We start from the raw sequence: 24,631 nt of genomic DNA on the forward strand, positions 1-24,631 counted from the left end.
GGTGGGGACCACCCCGTGGCTAGTAAATTATGCAGGCCCACAGGAAAGCCTTGCGAAACCTCATTTCTCACAATCTGCAGCATTTTGTTTGATCAGCAAAGTACCACAATTTAACAGCTGAGCCATACTAATGACGTGTGGGACTGTGTTTCCTAGAGGGGGACAAAAAGAGTTGGGAAAATATGCTTCTCTTCCGGAATAATAAGAACCAGACCCTGTCTCTCAATTATTAGGCTTTGAGGCATGATCAGCCAGAAAGCCAGCAATTTCATGCACATGGGGATGCGACTGAATCACGGCGCTCAGCCAGCCGAGTGGGCAACCTGGTCATTAAAACGGGATGCGGAAACTTCAGTAGTGAAATAGGAATTTCAGAAGTTAAACTGGGGAGCGAAGCTGTTCCCCGTGTCAGGTGTCGGGCGGACAACCCAGCCCACAAGGGCGCCGGTCAGGGCTCCCGCGGGCAGAGTTCAGAGGACACAGGGCTGACTCTCCCTCCTGATCCTGCCCAGAATCCTAACTTTTCCCGCGCTGGAGGCTTCTGTTGCAAAAAGGGGTGATCATGCTTGCTCCTTGAGGCGTTTTTGCTTTTTTCTTTTTTTAGGGCCACACGTAAGGCATATGGAGGTTCCCAGGCTAGGGGTTGAATCGGAGCTGTGGCTGCCGGCCGACACCACAGCCACAGCAACGTCACATCCAAGCCGCATCTGTGACCTCCACCACTGCTCACAGCAACACCGGATCCTTAACCCACTGGGCGAGGCCAGGGATCGAACCCACGTCCTCATGGATACCAGTCGGGTTCATTCCTGCTGAGCCACCACAGGAGCTCCCTCTCCTTGAGTCTTTCTCTGGGGTGGGTCGGGGGCTCCACAAACTTCTTGCAGGGCAGCCTTGACTTGCTCTAACCTGACATTGCTATGAAGGCTGCAGAGAAGGTATCCTTACTGCTCTCGAATGGAACACGTGCCTTTTTTGCCAGAAGTTTCCGTGTAGAACTTTGTGCTGGGACTTGCTTTCTTGGCTCCTGAAATTCTCTCTCCCATTCAACCCGTAGCCCGGGAACTTCCATATGCTGCAGGTGCAGGCATAAAAGAAGATAAATAAATAGACAGATAGACACATCCATGCACTGGGCCATCTCTGACCACCGCCTCATTTTCCCACGTGGATCTCAGCTGCCTGGCCCCCGTCCCACGCAGGTCTGGAGGAGGGGGCCTGTGTCCTGGACTCCCTGGCATGTGCGCTTTTCAGGACAACCACGTGTTTTTATTCGAATTAGCTGAGAACCAGCGCTAAAGCAGTCAGATTGAAGAAATTCTCCAAACTCGAACAGGCACGAAGTGGACCTGCTAGGAAACAGGTGCCGCTTCCCAATGCCAGGAGCGGTCTTATCAGCGTGGAAGCAGCTCGGGGCTGCGGGTCAGGGCTTGTGAAGTGCAGAGGCCTGGCGGAGGAGCTCGAGGATTTGACGAGGCCGCGTAAAAGCATTTGGCAAGGCGACTGCTGGCTCAGGTGGTTTACAGGGAGCTGAGTGGGTGAAGACGGTCGGGAGCTCCTGTTCGCGCCTTTCATTTGTTAAATCACATAAGGAGCAGGCAGGGATGACATTACCGCGTATTCTACCCACTGGGCCCCGTGCATCATGAAACATGAGTCAATGCAAGACACAATTACGGCCTGCGTGTTACACTTGTTTAAAAGTGGTTTCCTTTAAGCAGAGAGAGTACGAATATATATTTGTGGCCTTTGGGGATTTACTCTTCATGACTCTTAGAAACATGCCCAGGGGCTATTTTTTAACGAATGGGTCCTTGGGAAGGTTCTCCAGGGCAGGAGGTGCCCAGGCAGACAGAAAGGTGGAAAGTGTGATATCCAGCTCCTGTGAAATACGTCTTCATTGCGTTTTTGTACGTTTTCATTCCGCTGAAAAAAAATGAGGTCATTTATAATGGCATCATTCAAAGGGGAGGCATTGCTTTCCTTCCTTCCCTGGGTGGGCTCTTTCAATGCTCTCTTTTTTATTTCAGGATTTCCTGATGGAAACCTTCATCATGTTTAAGAACCTCATTGGGAAGAACGTCTACCCGTTCGACTGGGTGATAATGAACATGATGCAGAATAAGTGAGTACGGGGGGCGCCCTCCTTTACGAGGGGCCTGGTTCGCGTCTGGTGGAGACGATGGTGTTGCCTGGATACGGGAGGAGCGCCCACAGCTTCCAGGGTGCTCCCCCTTCTGTGATGCAAATGGTTCTTTGGAGAAATGGGCCTGGAGAGAGGGTGCCTTCTTGATGCCAACCCAGGGCACTGCCGCTGAGAACTTGGGCTTTGCCCCTTGTGGAAAAACAAACGTGATCTGGCCTGCCCTTCACCTTTGCCGGGGGCCTCTGTTTGCCATTTAATTTTAACCGTATGTGTTTATCAGCCCCAGCGAGTCCCAGCTCTACGGGAGTTGTTGTGAAAAGTGTTTGCATTCCACATATTTCAGCTTAAAAAAATCATGAGCATTTTCATCATACTCATTAAATATTAAATGTGTGCCTTGTTCATCCTCTTCCTGTGAGGGCTGCTGGTTAATTTTCTAGCTCTTGGGTTTTATCATTTCTGGAGGCGCCAACAAAGATCACGGGGGGTCTCAGTCACAAACATGCGGTTTCTAGAAGAAACTTCTGTTGACTTCTTCTGTCCCCGTCTTTCCTACTGCAGCAGAGTTTATGGAAATAATTGTGGACTCACAGTCCGTGAGGCAGGAAGAAGTAAGACAGGAGATGCTGTGTGCATTTGACTCAGGTTCCGTCAGCGATCACATCGCGCAAAACCACAGATAGCATCAAACTGCAGTCAGGGAGCTGACAGGGATGCGATTTTCCCATCTTACTCGGATTTTCCCAGTTTGGCTTGTGCTCGTTAGGGCTCACGGTTCGTTTCTAACAATGTTTTTCACGTGGGTGTCTTCTCAAAACCGCCACCACCGAGACCTGGAACGTCTCCTTCACGGCAAGGGTCCCTCTGCTTCCCCGTCTGTGACACCCCTCCCCCTCCCCAGTCCCAGCAACTGCTCATTTGTTCTCCTTTTCTCAAATTCTGTTATTTCAAAAATGTTACATGAGTGGAATAATACAGGAGGAAATCTTTGGGGTTGACTGGCTTTTTTTTTTTTTTTTCCCCACTTTGCCTAATTCCTTGGAGATACATTTAAGTTGCTGTATCAGTGGTTTGTTCCTTTTCATCACTGAGTAATATTCCATCGGATGTCTCACCGATGGTTTAAGCATTTTAATTGTTGAAGGACATCTGGGCTGTTGGGCTGTTTCCAGTTTGGGCTGTTGCAGATGTATCTGCTGTGAACACTACTGTACAGGTTTTTGTGTGAACCTAGGTCTTCATTTCTCTGGCACAAATGCCCAGGGAGGCAAATACTGGATCACATGGGACTTACATGTTCAGTTTTATAATAAATTGCAAACTATAACTTACATGTTTAGTTTTATAGTAAACTGCCAAACCGCCAAGAGAAAGGGGGTCGCTCTTATGTAGCTAGTGATCCCGTTTCTTTGCATCATTGCCAGCATTTGCTCTTGTCACCATTTTTTATTTTAGCCCTTATGTTATTCATGTAGTGTGTCTCATTGTGGTTTTACTTATTTTATTATTATTCTTATTATTGCCCATGCCTTCAGCATGCAGAAATTTCCAGGCCCGGGATCAAACCCCTACCGCAGAGGTGACCCAAGCCAGGTCCTTAACCTCTAGGCCACCAGGGAACTCCCCACTGTGTTTTCATTTGCATTTTCCTTGAGGGCGTTGCCTCTGTTTAGTGATTGTAGCTATCCTGTGACCAGCTGCACGGCAGCACGGGCCTTTCCCGTTGCCTTTTCTGAGTGATGCTACTTTCTGGGACGGCAGAGATGACATCGGCCCTGTCTCTCAGAAGGTGCAGGGTTTTGAGCTGACCTCTCCAAGGGCTGAGCCTAAGTGCATGTTGTCCATTTGACGTCCTGTGTTGCTGTGGCTGAAACCTTCCCTGCATCACACAAGCTCTGAGGATTCCAAGAGATGATGCCCAGAGCGGCCTCTCAAGGCTGTGGATGTAAACCGCGTGGCCGGGGCTCAGAACAGGGGTTCTGGCCTCTGTTTCTTGTGTTTCCAGCGGCTGTCTCTTGGCACCTGACTCCTCACCTAGAAAGGGAGGCCCTGCAAGCACTAGGAGTGGCTTCCTTTTTCCCTATTTGGGTTAACTTTTTGAGCGACGCTTTAGCATTAGTCTCAAGAGCTTCAGTGCTCACGTCTTAATTACCTGTTTCTCACATAACAAAACAACAAAACCCTCTGTCCTGGATCTACTCAAAGACCCGGCTTCTCTTTGCTCTGGCTGCACATGGAAGAGCGGTCCTTGCTGTCTGGCAGTAAAATGAGCCGGGGGCCTCTGCATTTAGCTGAACAGGCAGAAAATCTTGTCACGGCAGTAGTCAGTAAGGAAACCACAGACCCTGTTACACCGCTGAGCAGAAGTGAAGGAGGCTGTAGCGCCAGGCAGCGGCCACCGGGGGAAGACAGGGAGGAGGCGGGTAGGGGCCGAGACCGCGCATGGGGACCTGACCTTCACCCCATCTCCCCTGCAGAGTGACCTTGTCCTGGCAGCCAGGCTGTGTGTTCCAAGGCCAAGGTCAGATGCCATCTGTTCTCCAAAGTTGTATGACTCGGTGACCCCACTCCCAGGGGTTGTCCCCAGGTAAACCATCGTCCTGTTCTGGAAGGTTCCGCCACGCTTTCACTGTCTGTATGCTGATTATGTAACCGTGGAGAGAGTCTGTTTGTAGCGTACTGTTATGGTGGCTTCATTTCCTCTTCCTACCCTGCGTCATCTGCTCCTCCCACCAACACCGAGGTATCCGAGCATCACCCCAGACCTGCACTTGGGCGAAAGCCACGTGGTCTGTGACTCAAGCCTGGAGCGCTGTGCTCAGTTCCCTTCTCTGGAGACCCTGGGGGCCTTCCAGTGCGCTCTGGAATTGTGCATTCCCCACACACCGGAGCCGGCCCCATCCTTGCATCCCTTCTCCCGTGCACCCCAGCAGGCATGGGTCGGAGGTGCAGGTGTGCGATGGCATTGCCAACCCAAGCCTTTGCATCTGGGCCACGGGGAGAAGCGGTGTTTGCTCTTAAGGAAAGGTAGTTCTGCCATGGAGAAGCCCTGGTGTGTTGTGTCGTCTGGACAAGCAAGATGCTGGATATGCTCTCAGGATAAGTCTCGTGTAGGTGATGATGGAATTAGGCTGTGGAGCCGGAAGTCCATCCTCGTCACTCATGTAGTGGCCACACAGGCTGCAGCCCTAAAAGACACCTCGAGAAGGGGAACGCTCTGAATGTACAACCTCTGCAGTTTATTTTATGTTGTCCAGAGACTGTTGTAGGGAACTGTCTCATCAGGAATTCTGGTCCTCTGAGGCCAAGGCTTCCAGCCGACAGCGTTTCTTCCATCAGAGCTTTCAAAGGATGAGCAGTGTGTGTGTGGTGGGCATGTTTGCACGTGTGTATGGACCTCTGTGCATGTCTGTGCTTGTGTGTGTGCCCCGCAGCTGACACATTCTGCAGGCACAAGATTGCACGTCCCAGAAATAGCAGAAGAGGGGGTCATGGAGGAGGCAGGTTAGAGTCTGATCCGAGCTGGAGCTGTGATCGTTGCAGTTTTCATTCTGACATCGAATCACATCACAGTGCTGCCCCATCCTTCCCATAAATGATATCGGCCTTTAGAAGCTGAATCACTTGGGTGGTTGAGGAAGATAGTGCCTCCGTGCCGCCTACGAGGTAAAACTTGAAGCCACCTTAAGTCATCTGCTTGGTGACCTTTTGTTTTCTTTCACATCCTTGCTTAAGATGCCAGTTTCCGAGTCAAGCGTTTCCTTACCATTTCACACTCGCCTCCCGAGTGATGTGTCTGCATCCCAGAGGGAAGCACGAGCTCTGCACGTGCCGAGCACGTCTACAGAGAGACTGCGAGCCCTTGTGTCCTCATCACCCGGCAGCACTTTGAGGCAGCTGTTGTTTATGCCCACTTTACAGATGGGAAAGTCGAGGCCTAAACGTTTTTTAACGTGCCCAAAGACACACAGCTGGGAAGTGCTAGGGCCAGTTACTAACCGCAGGCCATCCGCCTCCAAGCCCAGCCCCAAAGCTACCCAGCTACCTTGAGTATTTTGTTTTAAATCCTGGTGTCTTTAAAACACAGCTTTTCTGCAAACTTACTACTTACCTCAGTCAATCTTCAGCACAGAAGTCAAGATGTTCCTGCTTAGCTTTTTGGTGCCATTAAAAGTATATGCTGTTCAAGAGGGTACCGTTTACTGCTGAGCTCCAAGGGGTCCTGCCCTGAATTTCGAGGACAGAATCTCACTAATATCTTCCTAACATAACTTCCTATGGAAATGACCTAGATTCCATGTAACGTTGTTTCCATGGCATTCTTTCTGTTTGCCCTCTTTATTCCCCTAACTGAGGAGGCTGGTATCGCATATGTTGCCCGATTTCCCTGCTCCTCCTCCTCCGGGCATGCATCAGAGGCTTCCCTGCTCCTGCTCCTGCTCCTCCTCCTCCTGCATGCATCAGGGCTTCCTTGTCTCCCCAGGAAGAACAGTGATTCTCAGAAGCTTCTGGAGTCTGTATTTAAGTTTTAATGGCACAGCTGGACAGGCAGTTTTACCACCTACGGCTCAGAAATTGACAGAATCTGCCTCTACGGTCTCTTAAATATTCGTGGGCTTGTTCAGCTTGGTCTCTGCAAATGGACCATTCTTCAGTATGTGGGGCTTATAAAATGTAATTAAAGATAGCGCCCATTAGTTTGGGGGCAACAACGTGTACCTCGAGAATGAAATTTATAGGTGTAATGACTCCCCAAAGGACGGTAGTCACTTGGTTGCTGTGTTCAAGACAGTGATTGGCGATGGCCTGACAGGCCCGCTCTGCTCTGGGACGTGCCGGTGCCAGATGGCAAGATGACATTTAAGGTACTCACAGTTCAGATAGAGTACAAGTGTGCTTGTGTGCCAGCATCCAGAAGTGCTGTTTAATCAGCCCAGAGGGAAGCGAATGCTAAGTTTCCATTGAAGATGTCAGATTGGGAGTTCCCACTGCGGCACCGTGGGTTAAGAATCCGACTGCGGCATCTTTTGAGTCTCTACCGAGGTGCAGGTTCGATTCCCCAACCCTTCACAGTGGGTTAAAGGATCCAGCGTTGCTGTGGCAGAGGTCACAGTTGTGGCTCGGATTCCCTCCCTGGCCGGGAATTTCCATAGGCCACAGGTGGGGCCAAAAAAAAAAAAAAAAAGTCTCAGGTTGTATGGAAGCCTAAAGCTTCTCAGTGCTGGTAGTCTGATGTGGAGGATTCTGCTGTGGCTCTCGTGGGGTTCTTCTGGTTGTGAGCACAAATGTGGCCACTTTGTGGCCTTCATGTGTCTTTCTTCCGGTCTCAGGGCTTGAATTCATCCCGAAAGCATATTTGCACATCGAATAACCCGGACTCGAAGTGACCTGGTAGGAAAGGCGTCTGTGGGTTTGACCGAATTCCTTTTTCACCTTCAAGGAAGCATCTGTGATCACCTGCTTTAGTTTGCTTGTGAAAGGCATTTCTGCCGTCTTCAGTAGGGTGAGAATAGGGGCAGGATTGAGTATAATTTTCAGATTTTTCGAACTAGACCTTATTCACATGGATGGCGGAACATGGAATAAAACCTTTCCTACATGTGTCTGCATTCAGACTTGCAGGGGAGCTTTTACGAATTCACCTCCCCCGAGTCCTCTTCTCACTGGCCTGTTGCTTAGGTCCTCTTCTCTTAGCATGAAAAATACATAAAACCGTCATAGTTTGCAACTCTGCTTATTGACTGTTTTCAAGTGTTTACCCCACTTCTCTGGTGGTGTAAATTTTGTGTCTCTCGCTTCTTGCCTTTGTCCACGTTAAGCTGGGGCCTAAATGAGGTTCTGTTTATAATTTGTGGTTTCATACCCTATCCACATTCGCATAGAACTTGGTAGGCTTTACAAGTAAGGATTCGTAGGCTGTGCATATAAAATAGACCGTGTAAACCATAGAGAAAACGCAAAGCTTTTGAGACGCCGGAAGTCTTGAAGTTTCCTGGGAGACTGAGCACAAAGAAAAATATACTGGACTGTGAACTTCTCGGTGGCTGATAGAGGATCCTTTGCCGTTTGTCCAGGGAGACGAGCAATTGATGGCAGAGAGCCTTATGTGTGACATATTGAACAAGAGAATGTCACAAGTAAGGAATCTTTGGGAACTCCACATTGTGCCCACAGAAAATGGAAGGTATGACTGTTTCAATTTTGAGATTCCTAAGATGTTACTGGGCAGCGTACTGGCCACAGGAGAGGGTGTCATCACTGGACTTGTCTGAAAGACTAGCTTATTGATTAGTGGATGTGGCTGACCTGTCCTGTTTAGACTTATCTAGTTGTTGACCGAATATTGGAGATCACCCATCAACAGCTCTTGTCTGGGAGTTCCTGTGGTGGTGCAGTGAAAATGAATCCGACTAGGAAGCATGAGATTGCAGGTTCGATCCCTGGCCTCGCTCTGTGGGTTGAGGATCCGGCATTGTCATGAGCTGTGGTGTGGGTCGCAGATGCGGCTCGGATCCCGAGCTGCTATGGCTGTGGTGTAGGCTGGCAGCTGTAGCTCTGATTGGACCCCTGACCTGGGACCCTCCCTATGCCGCAGGTGTGGCCCTGAAAAGCAAAAACAAACAAACAAAAAAAACAACCATTATCTGGGTGGACTTTATCTAAAGGCAAGTTTTAATCTTAAATTCATACTTTCAATCCCTGAACTTTCTTCCCACCTTGGAATTTGTAAGTTCACCTTGTTGAGTTCATGTGTCTGGGTGTGACTTGTTTCTTTTGATCAGGGCCACGTGGAGACAGGACCGTGTAGGATGGCGGGAGCGCAGTCTGTGCTCTTGCCTTTTAACCGCAGGGATGCTCGTTTCTCCTCCTCCTTCTCTCACCTGTGATGCAGGCATCTTTGGACCAGGAAGTGTTTTCCCCAGTCCGTTCACACTGCCTTATGTTCCCACCACCCTAGTGCCTACAACCGGTATTTACACGGCTTCTTTCCTCAGGTCAGTTTTTCATGTGCATTTTGGTAACGTGGCAGTTTTTCCTCCTTTTAAATATGTCTCACTTTCCCACTAAGTAGTATCCATCAGATGTCTCAGCACCCAGGACAGCAAGCTTACGGATGTTTCTGCCCAAATTAATCTGGCGTAGAATCAGGACAGGAAAGGGCCTTCCGGCACAGGTATGGATCCACCAGGCTTCTTAGGGATGAGACGTAGAGCTGTCAGAAGGGAGATCTGCAGCGGAGGCTTCTTGCAGGTATAGCTCCATTTGGTTTCGCTGCTGTGGAAGAATTTGAATCCTTGCCAGCTCTGTGTCTCAGGCTTGGGCCAGGGAAAATGGACCATTTGCCTTCAGGGAGCAGGAAGGTGGGGGCTCCTGTTTTCTGAGGACCTGCCTCAAAGGCCGAGGTGGCACCAGCCACAGCAGAGGATGGTTGAATCTGGAAAGACCAGGTGTCATCTTCCAGCTCAACCTCCTTTCCAGGAAACGCTCCTCCCGAGAAAGAGCGTGAAAGAGCAGACGAAATCTTTGTGCAGGTTAAAAGCTCTTATAGAAAAAGCATTTGGGGCTCAAGAGACTCTTGGATTATTTCTTCTCAATGTCTTTTTTCAGTTTTTTTTTTCAAGCGTGGGGTTGCAGTTGATGTCGTTTTTAATTAATTTTTTTAATTACTGGTTTCTTTTTGAGGTTTTGCCTCTCCAATGGCTTGAAGATTTTAAGCACACCTTAGTATCATATTTTTCTTTGAAACAGTATACAGTAGCTGACATAAACGCTGTCACAATACCACCAGCTAAGGACCAAAAGGAAAAGAAATGTTTTTGAGTGAAGAAACAGGAATTCAAAGTCGGTATAATGAAAACATTCTGGAATGAAAATTTCCCCAGAGCTCAGCATGCTCGCATTTTACTTAGCTCATACATTTCATAATATCACTCTTTGAACCTTCATCCTCTCCCAGGAAATTGGCCTAAGCTGAGATGTTTTGCAGCTCAGACCCTCGTTTGTGGGCACTGGGACCCAGGCCCACTTCCTGAGTTGGGCCCGCCTGCACTGCAGGTGACACTTTTCTGGCCAGTCCCAAGGAGAAACACATAAGATCTTCTCCTGGGGCAGAGGTGGCCCCATCATAAAGCACCAGAATTCTAAGACAGCTATTCATTTGGACCTTGGAATGGTCCTCTGGATTCCATGGCAGGAAGAAGAGCCCACGAGGAAATAGCCAGAACCTTGCTATTCGAGTTCTGTTTATCCCTTATAGCATTTGCATAAATCATTTTAATATTGTCCATCCAACATGGAGAACAGACTTGGGGTTGCCAAGGGGGCGGGGGAGGGAGTGGGATGGACACGGAATTTGGGGTTAACAGATCCTTTGGAATGGATAAGCAATGAGATCCTGCTGTATAGCACTGGGAACTATGTCTAGTCACTTATGATGGAGCAGGATAATGTGAGAAAAAAGAATGTATACACGTGCGTGTAACTGGGTCACCATGCTGTACAGTAGAACATTGACAGAACGCTGTAAACCAGCTATAATGGAAAAAAATAAAAATCATTATATATAAAAAGAAAAACTTTAAGAACTAGATCTTAACATACATACAGTTATTCCATGGTATTGCATGCTTTGCTTCTTTCTTTAATAATTAAGCTTGGCGGAGTTCCCGTCATGGCTCAGCACTTAATGAACCTGACTAGTATCCATGAGGTCACAGGTTCAATCCCTGTCCTCGCTCAGTGGGTTAAGGATCCGGCATTGCCATGAGCTGTGGTGTAGGTTGCAGATGCGGCTCAGATCCTGCAGTGCTGTGGCTGTGGTGTAGGCTGGTGGCTACAGCTCCGATTGGACCGCTAGCTTGGGAAATTCCATATGCCGCAGGTGCAGCCCTAAAAAGACAAAGACTAAAAAAAAATTAAGCTGTGGCTTAAGATGAAAACTCACACTTTCAGATTTTCCCTGGTTGTTGATAACCATTTTATTGCACATAGCATAGATATTTATCCAGTCGGGCTTTATTCAGATTGCTTCTTTATTTAATTCGGAGATGAAAAATCAAAGTACTCTCCAAGGAATGGCAGTGATGAAGCACTCTTAGCCAGGACTCTTATTTAGGGAAGCTTGCTTTAGAGGAACGTTTGGAAAGGGCAAAATCTGCTGAAGAAGTCTCCTCAATGGCGCATCCCTTGCTGTGAGCTCCTGGCTGGTGTTGACGAGCCCATCCTGCTGGCACTTAATGCTGGAGGACGTGCTTCACTTCAGAGGAAATGAAGCCGAGTGCTCTCTCTGATGCATGAAACTGCTCGCAGTGCAAAACAAAGTGGAGGAAGTACATTTTAGTAAGATCATGTTCCACGTTTTTCCATCCTCAATTTTTACCTCCCTTAGAGGACTTGGAGGAAAGCCTGTGCAGTGCAGACCCTCTGGTGTTGTGCTTTTATGATGCGTCTTGAACTGTGGGTGGAGGACGCCCATGGTAATTGATGCTGGCCGAGTTGCCAACATCCTCTTAGCCATCAGTTCCCTGGTTCTCAAGCCGGGGCGATTTTGCCCCCTAGAGGACATTTGACAATGTCCAGAGGCAATTTCATTATCACAATGGGACTCCTGGTGTCACCTGTAAATCCAGTGATACTGCTAAACATCCTTTCGTGTATGTGGGAGCCCCCACTGCAAAGAATTATTAGCCCCCTCCCCAAATGTCAATTATATCCCCATTTTATGGAAGAAAAAACTGAGTCTCGGGAATGTTAAGTAATCAATAGAAATACATGGACCATTTCAATGACCCTCTTCTCTTTATTTCCCATTTCTGAGCAACGTTTCCCTGCAAAGAAACGTTGGGAGCCCCTACCATAATTAATAGCAATCAACTGCCCTTTAATATGCCAGGGCTGAGCTTTCCTGTTTAAGGTTGTACCTGAAAATTGGAGGCAGTTTTCCCCAAGATGCCCAGCCAGGCGCTCCAGCTCATAGCGGATCCCTGCAGGCACGGCTCACGTTCATGTGATGATGAGAGTAGGGAGGTGTTGGAGTCACACTGATAGGAATTTCAATCCTAGGATGCCCCTACTAGTGCCTGGCACATATGACACTTGCTGAAAATATTAGCAAGTGTCTCTTCTGGGAGGCGGGGTGTTCATTTTTAGCTTTTTTTAGATTCTGATAGAAGTGAGATGATACAGTGTGTTTTTTCCCCCCCTCTGACTTATTTTACTTAGCATAATGCTGTCAAGGTCCATTCATCTTGTCACAGGCAGCAGTTTCCTTCTTTCTTATGGCTGAGTAATATTCTATCGTATATATTTACCGCATCTTCTTGATCCCTGCACCCTTGAACCTTGGTCACTCTTTTGTCCCCCCTCTCAACAGTGGTTTTTTTTGCTTAACATTAAAAAATTTTATTTGGAAATATTTCTTTAAAAAAAAATCTTTGAAGACTCTTGCAGAAGGAGACTGAGTGGACTTCCTGCTGGTGAATGTCTCGTAACAGGCATGGTGACCATCCAGATAGCGTAGGCTTAATGTTTATTCTACACGGAAGCTCCCCGAAATGCAGTTTTTGACATGAAATCATCTTGAAGACTGAACATGGAATTACAGCTTTATTTCTCAAGCTCCTATTCTTTTCTAGACACAAGATCAGAAGGAAAGTTGAGCAATATTTTGTCTCCATCTTCAGCTTGGCAGTGGAATACTTAAACACAAAAAAAAAATCATCTGTGTAGTACATTTGCAGGTTTAGAGAGAAATGGTAACACTGTTAAAATAATTTCTCCATAGAATTGGAACGTTAGGATTGTGGCGGCTTCTATACATTTTTGCTCATATGAGATGCTTTTAAGTGTCACTTGGTATGTTTTCATGGAATTCTGTACAATTAAGCATGACCCTTGAATGCCATTACAGAAGAAACTCATCTCAGGGATGCTTAGTGTCCAGTGTCGCTGTCCAGCTCTTAGTGGGTGCTGAACAAACAGTGGCTGAGCAACTGCCCAGCAGAAGGAAGAAATATCAATATGAAATGTTCTTACAAAATTAACTGATGAAACACATGACATATTCTTGTAGCAGTTCTCTTCCAGGAATAAAATGCAGTTACCCTTGGTTTTTTTTTGGGGGGTGGGGTTCCACAAAGGAATTATTCCACATGTAGATACAGCGAATTTCCTTATTTGAAAGTTCTAAATCTACCACAGCAATGTATGAGCGAGGCCCGTGTCTGTACATCTGACCAGCCTCTGCCTGCAGGTCTGTAAGCTGCAGGGAGGCAGCTGTCTGCTGGAGCTTGCTGTTTTTGCTTAACCTTTCCGACGAGACTTCAGAGGAGGGCTTCTCCTTAATACTGTACCTGTCAAATTCCCAGAGCTGCAAGTAAATTGAAAATACAAATTATATTGTAAAGTGAAATATTTTGTGTTATTCCACAGTTTGGTTGATTTAGGACAAGAATGAACTCTGACAGCTTGCTCTTTTCAGTTCAGTGGATTCTAATGATTCCAAACAAAAGCCGGGTAACCCAAACTCTCCCCATGGTTGTATCAGAGCTACTGCAAGCCCTTCTCCCTGCTCAAGACCCAGTGTCCGTTGACTCCATGTCTTGGGTTCAGAGGATCTCAGGAAGGGATGGAAGGCACGAAATGGTAATATTTGTGAGTATAAATGTTAACCATCCCCGGGACGCTTGAGCGTCTGACCTGTGGGGTAACTTTTTAGCATTTGTCACTTTACTCAGTTTTAGATTCATGTTTCCTATGCAGAGTGATCTTTTCCTCATTTTTTTTTTTTTTCTGAATTGTTGCCGTTGCATCCCTGCCAGGGGGCTGCTTTCGATGCAGAGGTTCCGGCGAGGTTAGGGGAGCCCCCCCTCTGTCTCTCCTTTTCTGAGATTCTACTCAACAGCCTGTCTCTTTCCCGATTCATTGTGTTTAGGGGGAAACAATGAGATTTCATGCAAGAGCTAGAAAATCGGAAGGTATCAGATTGAATTCCCCACCTGTGATGGGGTGGGATGGGATGTACCTGTTGAAAGGGTTGGGGTGGGGGTGTTTGTAGGGCTGGGCTCCTTCGATGGAGGCCAAAGCATCCATACCTTGAAGTGTGGCTCTGCTTCGGGGACCTCTCCACATCTTTGTCCTGTACACGCTGTCGTGAGTCCTCCTTTGTCCTGGCTTCGGAGGGCTCCGCAGTGCTGGAGGTGTCGATGGGGGCAGCTTCAGCCCTTCCCTGGATGTCCCCTCACCGCCACACTGGCACGGGTCTCCTCGCTGCTTTCCCCGCTGTCTCTGGGATTGAGGGGTCAGGAATCTGATTTGACTCTTCAAGCCGAATGTCGTTGCTTGACTTGAGTCAATGCCTGTCTCATTCCCACTGATCCTTCAGTGTATTGTGGGCAAGGTGTTTTTAATTAGCTATTAACCTGCAGATGGTTTGGAAGTGGAATATGAGAAGCAAGCTGAATGTTGGATCCATCTCTTTATTCTTCTTATGAAACCTGCGATTGAAGCTTGATTTAGAGTGAATGGCGTGCTTCTCTTTTATGAGATGCCTTTGGAAGTAAACACAGTTTGCATGTCATTTACGGGGGCGTGGCCTTTCCGAGCAGTGCTCGTCAGGTAGGTAGGTGTTCTCTCCTGGAACTGAGCTCCCCAATATCTGGTGCATTATGAAGTGAGTTTTTCATACCAAGAAATATGGTAAATACCCCGCTTGTTATTGATTGTTTTTTTTTTTTTTTTTTTTTTTTTGGTCTTTTGTCTTTTTAGGGCTGCACCTCAGCGTATGGAGGTTCCCAGGCTAGGAGTCCAATCGGAGCTATCGCTGCTGGTCTACGCCACAGCCATAGCAACGCCAGTTCCGAGTCACATCTGCCACCTACACCACAGCTCACCGCAAGGCCAGAGCCTTAACCCACTGAGCAAGGCCAGGAATCGAACCTGCAACTTCATGGTTCCTGGTCGGATTTGTTTCCACTGTACCACCACAGGAACTCTGATCTTCTACCTATAAGGTAGATTTGGGTGCTTTTTCAGTTTAAAGAAACCCTATACACAGCGTGGTCCCTGAAAGTAAACGTGCTGTGCTGGGATTGCTGGAGGAAGACGGGGCTGGAAGGAACCCCTGGGGACCCTGGCTAAGTATCTCTGTCTCTGTGCCCAGACAGGTGAGGGACAGAAGGGCGAGTGCCGTCATGCTTGGGGGCCAATCTGTTTTTTCCACCTTTCCCCGATGCTAATTTTTTTTCTTGTTTTTGTCTTTATAGGGCTGCACCTGTGGCATATGGAAGTTTCCAGGTAGGGTTGAATCGCAGCTGCAGCTGCCAGCCTACGCCACAGCCACAGCAATGCCAGATCCAAGCCGTGTCTGTGACCTACACCACAGCTCTCCGAAACGCCAGATCCTTAACCCACTGAGTGAGGCCAAGGATTGAACCCGAGTCCTCATATCCTTCCTAGTCGTGTTAGTTACTCCTGAGCCACAACAGAACTCCCGTCTGATGCTAATTTCTAAGCAAGTTTCTTCTTGCCATACTTAGAGGGGAGGCTGGCGTTGCTTTCGTTTTGTTTTGCATCTAGAGCGTGTCCTCAGTGTCAGATCCGAAGAGCTGGCACAGGCCGTCGTAGGGTACTCGTGCTCTCTGGGTGAACGTCGGGGCCGAAAAGCGAGTTTGATTCTGTAATACGGTCAAGGTCGCCAAGGGTGCCTCCATCAGGGAGCCCCCTTTGTAGATGGAGAAGCTCCCTGGCTTTAGAGTTTGACAGACTGCGGTTCAGATGCACCCCATGAGATGGATGCCGTGGGGCCAGGGTTTGGCATCCCCCTGCCACCTGTGGATTAACGGCCATCTGGGAGGATTCAGGACAGTGTGTGCCAGAGCCAGCCAGGAGTCGCCCTCCACCGATGCTGGCGGGAGTGTCCCTGCCAGCCTCCGGATGAGCATTATTGGATGGTCATTATTCAGTTAGCGAGATGCGGGGGTGGGGCTTGGGGAGCCTGGAGCTCCAGCAGCTAAGGTGGCTCTGGGCCCTCTCTCTCCTTTGTCGGTTGAGCTGGCCTAGGGTGGGGTGGCACACGAACCGTCTGCTTGGCGCTCTCTGCAGTGCCAGCGGCCCTGCTTCGCGGATGGAGAGAAACCCCAGCAGGGACTGCTGCAGGCGAAGGTTTTTGATTCCTGCTGCTCCTGCCCTGAGAGAGCCCCACCCCCTCCTGCGGGGCTGGGTGACCCTGCATGTTGAGCGCGGTGCAGGTCCCCCTCCCTGACCTCAGGAGGGATCACCCTCCCTTTGACCCTGACTCTCTCTGGTCTGTGAGGCCCAGCCCCCCGCCCCCAGCGAGATCGCAGGAAGCTTTCTCCGCACCCCTTTGCTTGCATGTCCGCCCGTGGTCTTCCTGTGGGACGAAGCCCATCGCCTCTGACTGCCAGAACCCCTCTTTGTCTGGCAATGTTTGTGCCCTCAAACCTGAGTTCTCTTCCCCCCGCCCCAGATAACGGGAGTCACCAGGGGCTGAGCCCACGCCCCTGAAAAGGAGCTTGCTCTGTGTGCTGCAGGCCGAGGGCTTGTCACCGGCCAAACCCCTCATCTTCCTGCTCGATCTGCGCAGTTTTGAAAAGGGCATCACCCTCGGGGCTGGCTCCTGCCCACACGTTGTAGATCTGCGGGGCGAGGGAGCCAAAGCCCTTTCCTGGAGGAAAGTGGCCAGGTCCCCTGAGCCGCGGAAGTGCCCCTGCAGTGGAGGAGCTGGGGTCTTGCACATCGACGTGCTGAAGTCCACTCACTGCCTCCCCTCGGAGGGAGTGCCCCCAGCCAGGCCTCCAGGGCTCGGCGCGGGGCAGGGGCTGGTTCTCAGGGAGTAAAAGATGGATCTTGTAGCCTCGTATCAGTTTCCGGTCAGCTACATTCGGGACTGACTGTGCAAGACCCCAAATGACCAAGTTAGAGGCAGATTTGGTAGCAGTTGTCCTGAGACGCGTGACAATTCTTGAGCTTCGACTCAAGGGGACTATTTTATTTGGTGGGATTTCGGGCGATTCCGGATCACATACTCCCAGGGCTGGGGACTGCCCGAGGCTGCGGTGACGTTTAGCAAGCAAGGACAGATGGCACCCAGCATCCCCGGGCACCCTGTGATCACGGGGAGGACTGGCACTGTCCTGTCGCCCGGGCACTCCAGGGACATGCTTCCTTGTCTCTCTGTTCGTTCCTTTGTGATTCTGCTGCTCAAGAAGGGTGTCTTCCTTCGTTCACTGATTTCCACTCTTGGCTATGTTGGGGTGCTTCGGGGGGGTTTGCTGCCACCTCGTCGGGACCCTGAGACCGTCTTTCGTGCCTCCGATGGTGGGGATGCGCACATGACTGTGTCTCTTGCGGACGGACAGCTCCTGTTCTGCATCATTACTTGACTTCACCTGATTCGGGTCTTTATTTCTTTGCAGTAACTCCCTTTGCATTTCCAAGTTCATCTTCCCGAAACACCCATCTCAGCCTCAAAGTTGAGCTCTTCACAAACACGTCTTCTCCCCCTTTGCAGAGGGTCAGCCGGCCCCTAGCACAGAGCTGCCCACACATTTTGGGGCTTAAAGTATTGCTCTTGGATGGACGTGGAGATGAAGGGGCTTTTGGAAATCCTCACCAAAGAGGTGAAAATCGTAGCGTTTTCAGCATTGCCCGTCCCCAGATTTTAGGATGTAGCAGAGTCTCTGTCTACAGAATTGACACCTTCTGTGAATGACGTGGAGTGTTTTTATGTTTCATGCCATGAATGAGAGGCCTTGGGTCACCTGCTCCTCGCCTGCGTAGCTTCTTTCTAGCCCTGGCTTGCGCGTCTCAGCCCGTTTCCACCCTGTCATCCTGCGCGTTCTTCATGTCCTGACACTTGCTGAGCGTCCAGCTCTCCTGCCTCCATCCCTTCGCCGGCTTCCCACCTGGTTTCCTCTCAGCTTTGCTCCCTCTCCTCCACCCAAGGCCCCGAGGGACGTCACTTCCCATCAATGTGGTAGCTCCTCTCAGCCACGCGGCTGTGCCAGGAGGCAGTGGATGGTCACAGAAGATGTGGTGGGACCAGCGCGAGGCTCAGACTCCGGGTTCAAACCCGGGTTCCTTCACACTGAAGTCAGACGGTCTGGATGACTCCGTGCTTTCCTCGAGTTTCAGCTTCCTCAGTCTTCAAGGGAAGGTAATAACGGCTCACAGTGAGCCTTCCAGAAGATACTGTAAAGCAAATAACTAGCCTGTAGCAGAAACACGAGATCTTTTAATATAAGAAAAACAAACCAAAACAAACCCTGGAAATAGCAAAGAATTTGGTGCCTCTAAAATGAAGACTTTTCTAAAAAGGTCAGCGCTCCCACCGAGATAAGGAGAAAGATGTTGCCAATAGGCAAAAGATGGAGTTTTCGCTTAACCACATGTGAACATTCAACCCAGCATGAAATCCTCAGGCACAGATGTATGATTGTGCACGATGCGATAAAGTGTGGGAAGATTCCGTGGGGCGTAATCGTGGTGTGTGTCTGTTCTTGCCCACGTGGCATTGCATATGTCTTGATAGGTTTTTTTTTTTTTTTTTTTGTGGGATGGGTGCTGTTCTGGCTCTGGGCAGAGTTGACGCAGCCCTTAGGAGCTGTGCTATTTCAGTTGTCAGTGTTCAGGGGCCTTTGGGATCCAGGGCTTTGGGGAAAGACGGACAGGGGACAAACGGACAAGCGTATTAATACACTGAAGCCTTCCCCTGTGGAAAACCTCAGACAATCTCCAGTTGAGGCACATTCTACACAACACCTGACAGGTGCTCCTTGGAACGGTCAAGGTCATCTAGAATCCAGAAACGTCTGGGGAACGGTCACAGCCAAGAGGGTCCCCGAGAGACAAGAAGACTGTAAACCACGCGGCAACCCGGCTGAGATCCTAGGACAGTGGAAGGACCACGCGAGGAGGACACAGGGAAGTCTCCATAACCTGAGCTTTAATCAACTGTGACGTCGCAGTGCTGGTTCCATGAGTCCTCAAGGGAAGGTAATAACGGCTCACAGTGAGCCTTCCAGAAGATACTGTAAAGCAAACAACTGGCCTGTAGCAGAAACACGAGATCTTGGGACCTTCTTGAGAATCCGATGGACGAGCGTCTCACTCAGAGACAATGGTACCACAGGGATGTAAGGTGTTAACATCCCAGGAGTGAAGAGTAGATGCCAGAACTCTCCGTGCAGCTTCTCTGTAAATCTAAGCTATTCTAAGATTTAAGTTTACTGAATTTTTTTGATTTTTTTTTTTTTTTTTTGCCTTTTCTAGAGCTGCACCTGTGGCATATGAAGGTTCCCAGACTAGGGGTCCAATCGGAGCTGTAGCCGCTGGCCTACACCACAGCCATAGCAACGCAGGATCAGAGCCGCGTCTGTGACCTATACCACAGCTCACAGCAACGCTGGATCCTTAACCCACTGAGCGAGGCCAGGGATTGAACCTGCAACCTCATGGTTCCTAGTTGGATTTGTTAACCATCGAGCCACGATGGGAACTCCAAACTGTTTTTTTTTAAAGAATGGAGTCGGCATGTTGGAAAATAGACTTGAGGAGGATCGTTCCGAGAACTCAAACGGGAGGCTGAGGTGGGCAAGGCTGGGGGTCTCACATTGACCTGGGTTCAGGGACGGGCTCCAGGGGAGTGGCAGCGATCGTGGGACCTTCTTGAGAATCCCATGGAAGAGCGTCTCACTCAGAGAGCAGGAGGTACCGAGGCTCTCGGGTGGGTGCGGGGGCAGGCTGGGAGGGTCCGGAAGGGGGCTCATCTCCCTGGTCTCTCAGAGCTTTGTTTTGAGAAAGTTGCTGGGCCCTTTAAGTCGGAGAAATAGCATCCCTGACTTTTGTGTTTACGAGACTGTTTGGGCTGCTTTGCTGAGAGCAAGAGGAAACTGTGCCAACCGCAGGGCCAATTAGGAGGCTTCAGGGTAATCTCGGCAGGAGATGGCTGTGACCTGGGCTCAGAGGGTCCTGGGGCAAGAGGGAGGGGGCATTTGGGGCTTTGGAGGCGGGATTGGATGGGCCTCTTACAACCTGTGTGCAGGGAGGGAGGAGAAGTGGAGAGTCAAGGAGAAGTTTAGATTTCTGGCTTGAGACACAGGGATTGGTGGAAACTTCAATGAGATGGGAGATCGGGTTTGGAGGGTGGGGCTATTCTCAGGCTCTGCTTCGGCCTGGTTCCGTGTTTCTCAACCTTGTTTTCATTATCACCCTCCTAAGGAGAAGGATTAAATTAGATTTAAATTTAATTAAGAAGAGACATTAAGAGCTACGGAAGAAAATTTTGTGGGGCAGGGTGTGTTTTGAGGGGCATGGGCCAGTATGATGTCTAATGTTTTACAACCTCCCCGAGGATCAATTTCCCCCCCCTTAGGTGAAACCGCATGGAAAACACAGCCTGGTTAACTGTGAGATGCCCAGGAGACAGCCAGAGAGAGGGGTTCAACTAGCCACTGAAATTCAGCCCAGAGTTCAAAAGAAAGGGGAGGTTGGGAGAAGCCGTAGGGTGTCACCGGCATTTAGGCGATGCGGTCCAGGCCACGTGGGGAGGGAACGTGGCTGGAGAGAAGAAGCAGACCAGGCTAGAGTCCCAGGGCACATGCTCATATCTAGGAGGCGGCAGCAGTGGAGGACATGTCATCCAAGAGGCAAAGTCAGTGGAGAGAAGTCGAGGTTGAGATCTGATGAGACGACGTGGAAGGTCACGGACTCCCGGCTGCTCTCGCCCCCAGCAATATCCTTGTCATCGTCGAGGGGGCCGGAGCCTGCAGGGGTCATGGGGAGTGTGGACACACTGACCGTGCCCCTCTGCCCGGACTTGGTGATGCCCTGGGGTCTGGGGCGAGCTGTGATGCCAGCGGGCTCTGGTAGAGTATTTGTAGTTGATACAGGAATCTTCCGTGCAGAGAGAAACAGATGAGGGTGGTGGGCTTGCGGAGGAGGTCACGGAAGCTGGGAGGTCCAGCGTCGAAGGGATGGAGGGGAGGGCTGGTCTTTGATCGGAACGAGCACCGCGGATCCATTGCAGCCGGAGAGCAGACAGTGGGTCCAGATGTCACCGCAGGTGTGGATGTGCGTGTTGGATGCTGAGAACATTTCAGAGTGGTCTCTTTCTCTTTTCTCACTGAAGCCTGAAGCAAGATCATTAACAAGAAGGGGTTTAGGGAATAGCCACTGATTATGACATGCCTTTATCTGTATAACGTCCACTTGAATCTGTCCCCCCGCCCCGACCCTCTTTACCGCTCGTGCCCACGCGTGGGTACAGACATGCAAGGTCCTCGTGGCTCCCGCCGCCCTCTTACGTAAAGCCCAGGAGAGGCCTCACAAGCAGATGAGTCTAACACGCATACACTGCTTTAAATAACTCATGTAGAATCATCCTTCTGTGAACATTTCGGGATGGATCTTGTCTTTTAAGCTTCAGCAAACCCTATTAGCCATCAAAAGCCCTCTAGTCTCTCAAAATAGCCGTCTTCCAGCCTTCTCCACACCCTTGGCTCGTGGCTGTGTGGCCCCTGGAGAGGCTGGCCCAGGACATGGGCAGTGTAAGTAGGGACAGGGCCCCCTCCGTTCCGCAGCTCCCCTGCACCCAAGGGCTTCCTGAGGTTGGACCCGTGGCAGGCACGCCTGCTGGTCTTCTCTGTCTGACTCGGCTTAGGGTATTCTCTTTGGGGGATGGGGGTCGCGTTAAATATCTGTTAGCTCCGTCACCGCCTTGACCTGCTCGCGGCTTCCCATCCCCTTGGCCGTGCGTTCTAGGTTGCTTGGGCATCGTGGTCCATAAACGTGTGTCCTGATGTCCCTCCCCCGCTCCTTCACTTTAGAAACTCCCTGGAGACTATGGTTTTGTTTCTTTGTTTCCCTTCCTCGTGTTTTCCTCACGGCGCCCCATCCTGACAGCTGAAGAAGCGGGGGTCCAGGATGCTCTCAGGCACCAGGGACATTTCGGCTCCCAGCATCAGAGGCGCACCTCGGGCTGGCGGCTTGCCATCCTTTCTGTGTTTTGTTTAGACGCATAGCACGCACCACTCTGCTTTCAGCTGCTCGATCGTCCCAGGGAATCTTGGCGTAGCGGGGATTTTGAGAACCACGTTCTTCCTGCATCATCGCAGTGGCTCTTGAGTCCCTGTGAAGCCATTGCGTTTTCAGCTGCTCTGGTGCAGGATGTGTGAAGGGATTTTCGAAATCACACGCTAAGCGTTATGGGCCATTTCCTACTGCTGACTTCACCTTCCTAGTTCCTCAGTGACACAAGATGCATGTCCCTGCTGCCGGCGAGCAGCAGGTCAGGGTGCACAGAGCCCGGAAAGCTAATGGCCTAGATGCATCTTACTGAGTGTCTTCATATAGAAGGGTCTCATCTCTCTGGTCCAGCTGGAAATGCTAACGCTGGCAGAGGGCGGCTGTGATGAAGGGCTTCCTATCTCGGCTGCCTCGATGTTGAGAATCAAGCGCTGAGCTCAGTTGGAACATAATGAGTTTCCCTTTTAATACAGAAGGTTAATCTAGAAACATCTTTTGCGTAGCAGAGATTCGAATGTGCTTTGAAAAACTGTGTTCGATGTTATTTTTATTTTATTTTTTAATTGGTGTATAGTTAATTTACAAAGTTGTGTTAGTGTCAGGTATACAGCAAAGTGAATCAGTTACACACACACACATACATGCATTCTTTTTCAGTTTCTTTTCCCATATAGGTTATTACAGAATCTTATGTGCTTTTGACTTTAAAAAAATTCTTGGGGGGGGATAAATTAGGAGTATATTATTAACAGATAAACACTATAAAAGTCCATAGACAAGGAGTTACTGAACCGTGCAGGGAACTATATTCAATATGTTGTAATAACCTATAACAGAAAGGAATAGAAAAAATAGCGTAGAAAAGTGATTAATGGAATCACTTTGCTGTCCACTTGAAACACGATATCATAAATCAACTATACTTTGCTACAAAAAGAATTCTCTATTTTCCATCCCGCAGAAGCATTTCATCCGGTACGATCTTAAACATCATTGGTTGTTAATCAAAACATTTGGCAACGTGGTAAATCATTTAAAAAAAGATAATATACACATACCTTACACACTTTAACTTGTTAAAATATAAATGTACATTTGCTTTAAAAGGTCCCTTTTTTGGCCACTTTTTTTTACCTTGTTAATTTAAGAGGCGTCTACTCATTAGCACTTCACATTGTCTTTCTGGCATAAACATCTCCAATCAGCGAGTTTTCATGCCTTTAAACCCGAACATTGGAAGACCAGCTGCACAGCCAGTTGCCCTCTCCTGGATTTCTAGGCCTTTCTCATGCCCATCTGATTTGACAGCAGTTTTTGTTTGTTTGTTTGTTTTTAATTCTTATGGCCACACCCACGGCATAGGGAGGTCTCCAGCCAGCTGAGTCTGTGACCTTATGCCACAGCTGCAGCAATGCCAGGTCCTTTAACCCACTGTGCCAGGCCTGGGGTCAAACCTGCACCTCTGTGGCGACCCGTGCCGCTGCAGTCAGGTTCTTAACCCACTTTGCCACATTGGGAACTCCGACAGCAATTTTTAAAGTGAGTCATTCTTCTAGTCTTTCCAAAGTTTTGTCCTCATTGTCGCATAAAAGTGGGCTTTCTTTTCATAGTCGTATTTTATCATTTCATATAATTTTTAGGTAAATTATGCACTGGTGATAACAGGTTTCTTGGGGAGAACCGGCCAGGGACACCCACCACTGTGTACCTAACCATACGTGGGCATGTGTTTGTTCTTAGCTGTAGAAGTTCCACGATCACAGCCACAGCGCAGGAAGGCTGTTGAATGGAACCCAGGGTGTCACTGTTGTATAGATTAAGAAAAGAGAAATTTCTATTAAAGTGAAAATTAGATCCTCCTTGATTGGTGTTAAATGGAAGGGGATTTTGCATACAGACGCCCCTTAAATCTGTGTACACTGGAAGAAAGAGACTAAACTAGATAGTGCTGGCCCTTCCCAAGACGAGGGGTATCAACATACTTAAATGAGCGTTAAGTACAGTGCTGGCAATTAAGCAACTACTGGTGTTTACTGTTTCTAATTAGCTCTTTGCTGACCTCTTAATGATGGCGGGTCGGTAAGCATTCAGATCCTCAGAAAACAAGACCCAATTTTATTAAGATCTGAGGGAAAAATAGTGAATGAAGCAGAACTGGAGTTCGGTGGACCTGAAGGCTTTGATCTCACTTTCCCCCTAAGTATCTCTCATTCGGTCCGAGGGAAGGGTCCGTGTGGTCCATGTGTTTGATGGCGTACCAGGAAAGTAAGTTTAGAAAGTCCTAAAAGCAGATTGATGCAACTGTAAATGTTGATATTCATTCCTAACCTTGAGGATGGAACGTGATCAGATCACATGGTAACAGGTGAGATGACAGTGGTACCCGAGCACGTGGGAACGTACCACCCAGGCTGTGAGACTGGTCGGGGAGGGCGCCGGGCA

The 24,631-nt window shown here is 49.2% G+C and overlaps 1 protein-coding gene across 1 annotated transcript in view; it reads left to right on the plus strand.

Moving 5' to 3' along the window:
* DOCK1 (dedicator of cytokinesis 1) overlaps positions 1-24,631 on the plus strand; it is a 545,742-nt gene that overhangs the window by 350,189 nt on the left and 170,922 nt on the right. Inside the window, 1 exon segment of the mRNA XM_021072613.1 lies at positions 2,031-2,125. Within this exon segment, the coding sequence (XP_020928272.1) occupies positions 2,031-2,125 (95 nt within the window).

This window comes from Sus scrofa, chromosome 14, assembly GCF_000003025.6.
Source record: "Sus scrofa isolate TJ Tabasco breed Duroc chromosome 14, Sscrofa11.1, whole genome shotgun sequence".
In the NCBI taxonomy this organism is placed as follows: Eukaryota; Metazoa; Chordata; class Mammalia; order Artiodactyla; family Suidae; genus Sus; species Sus scrofa.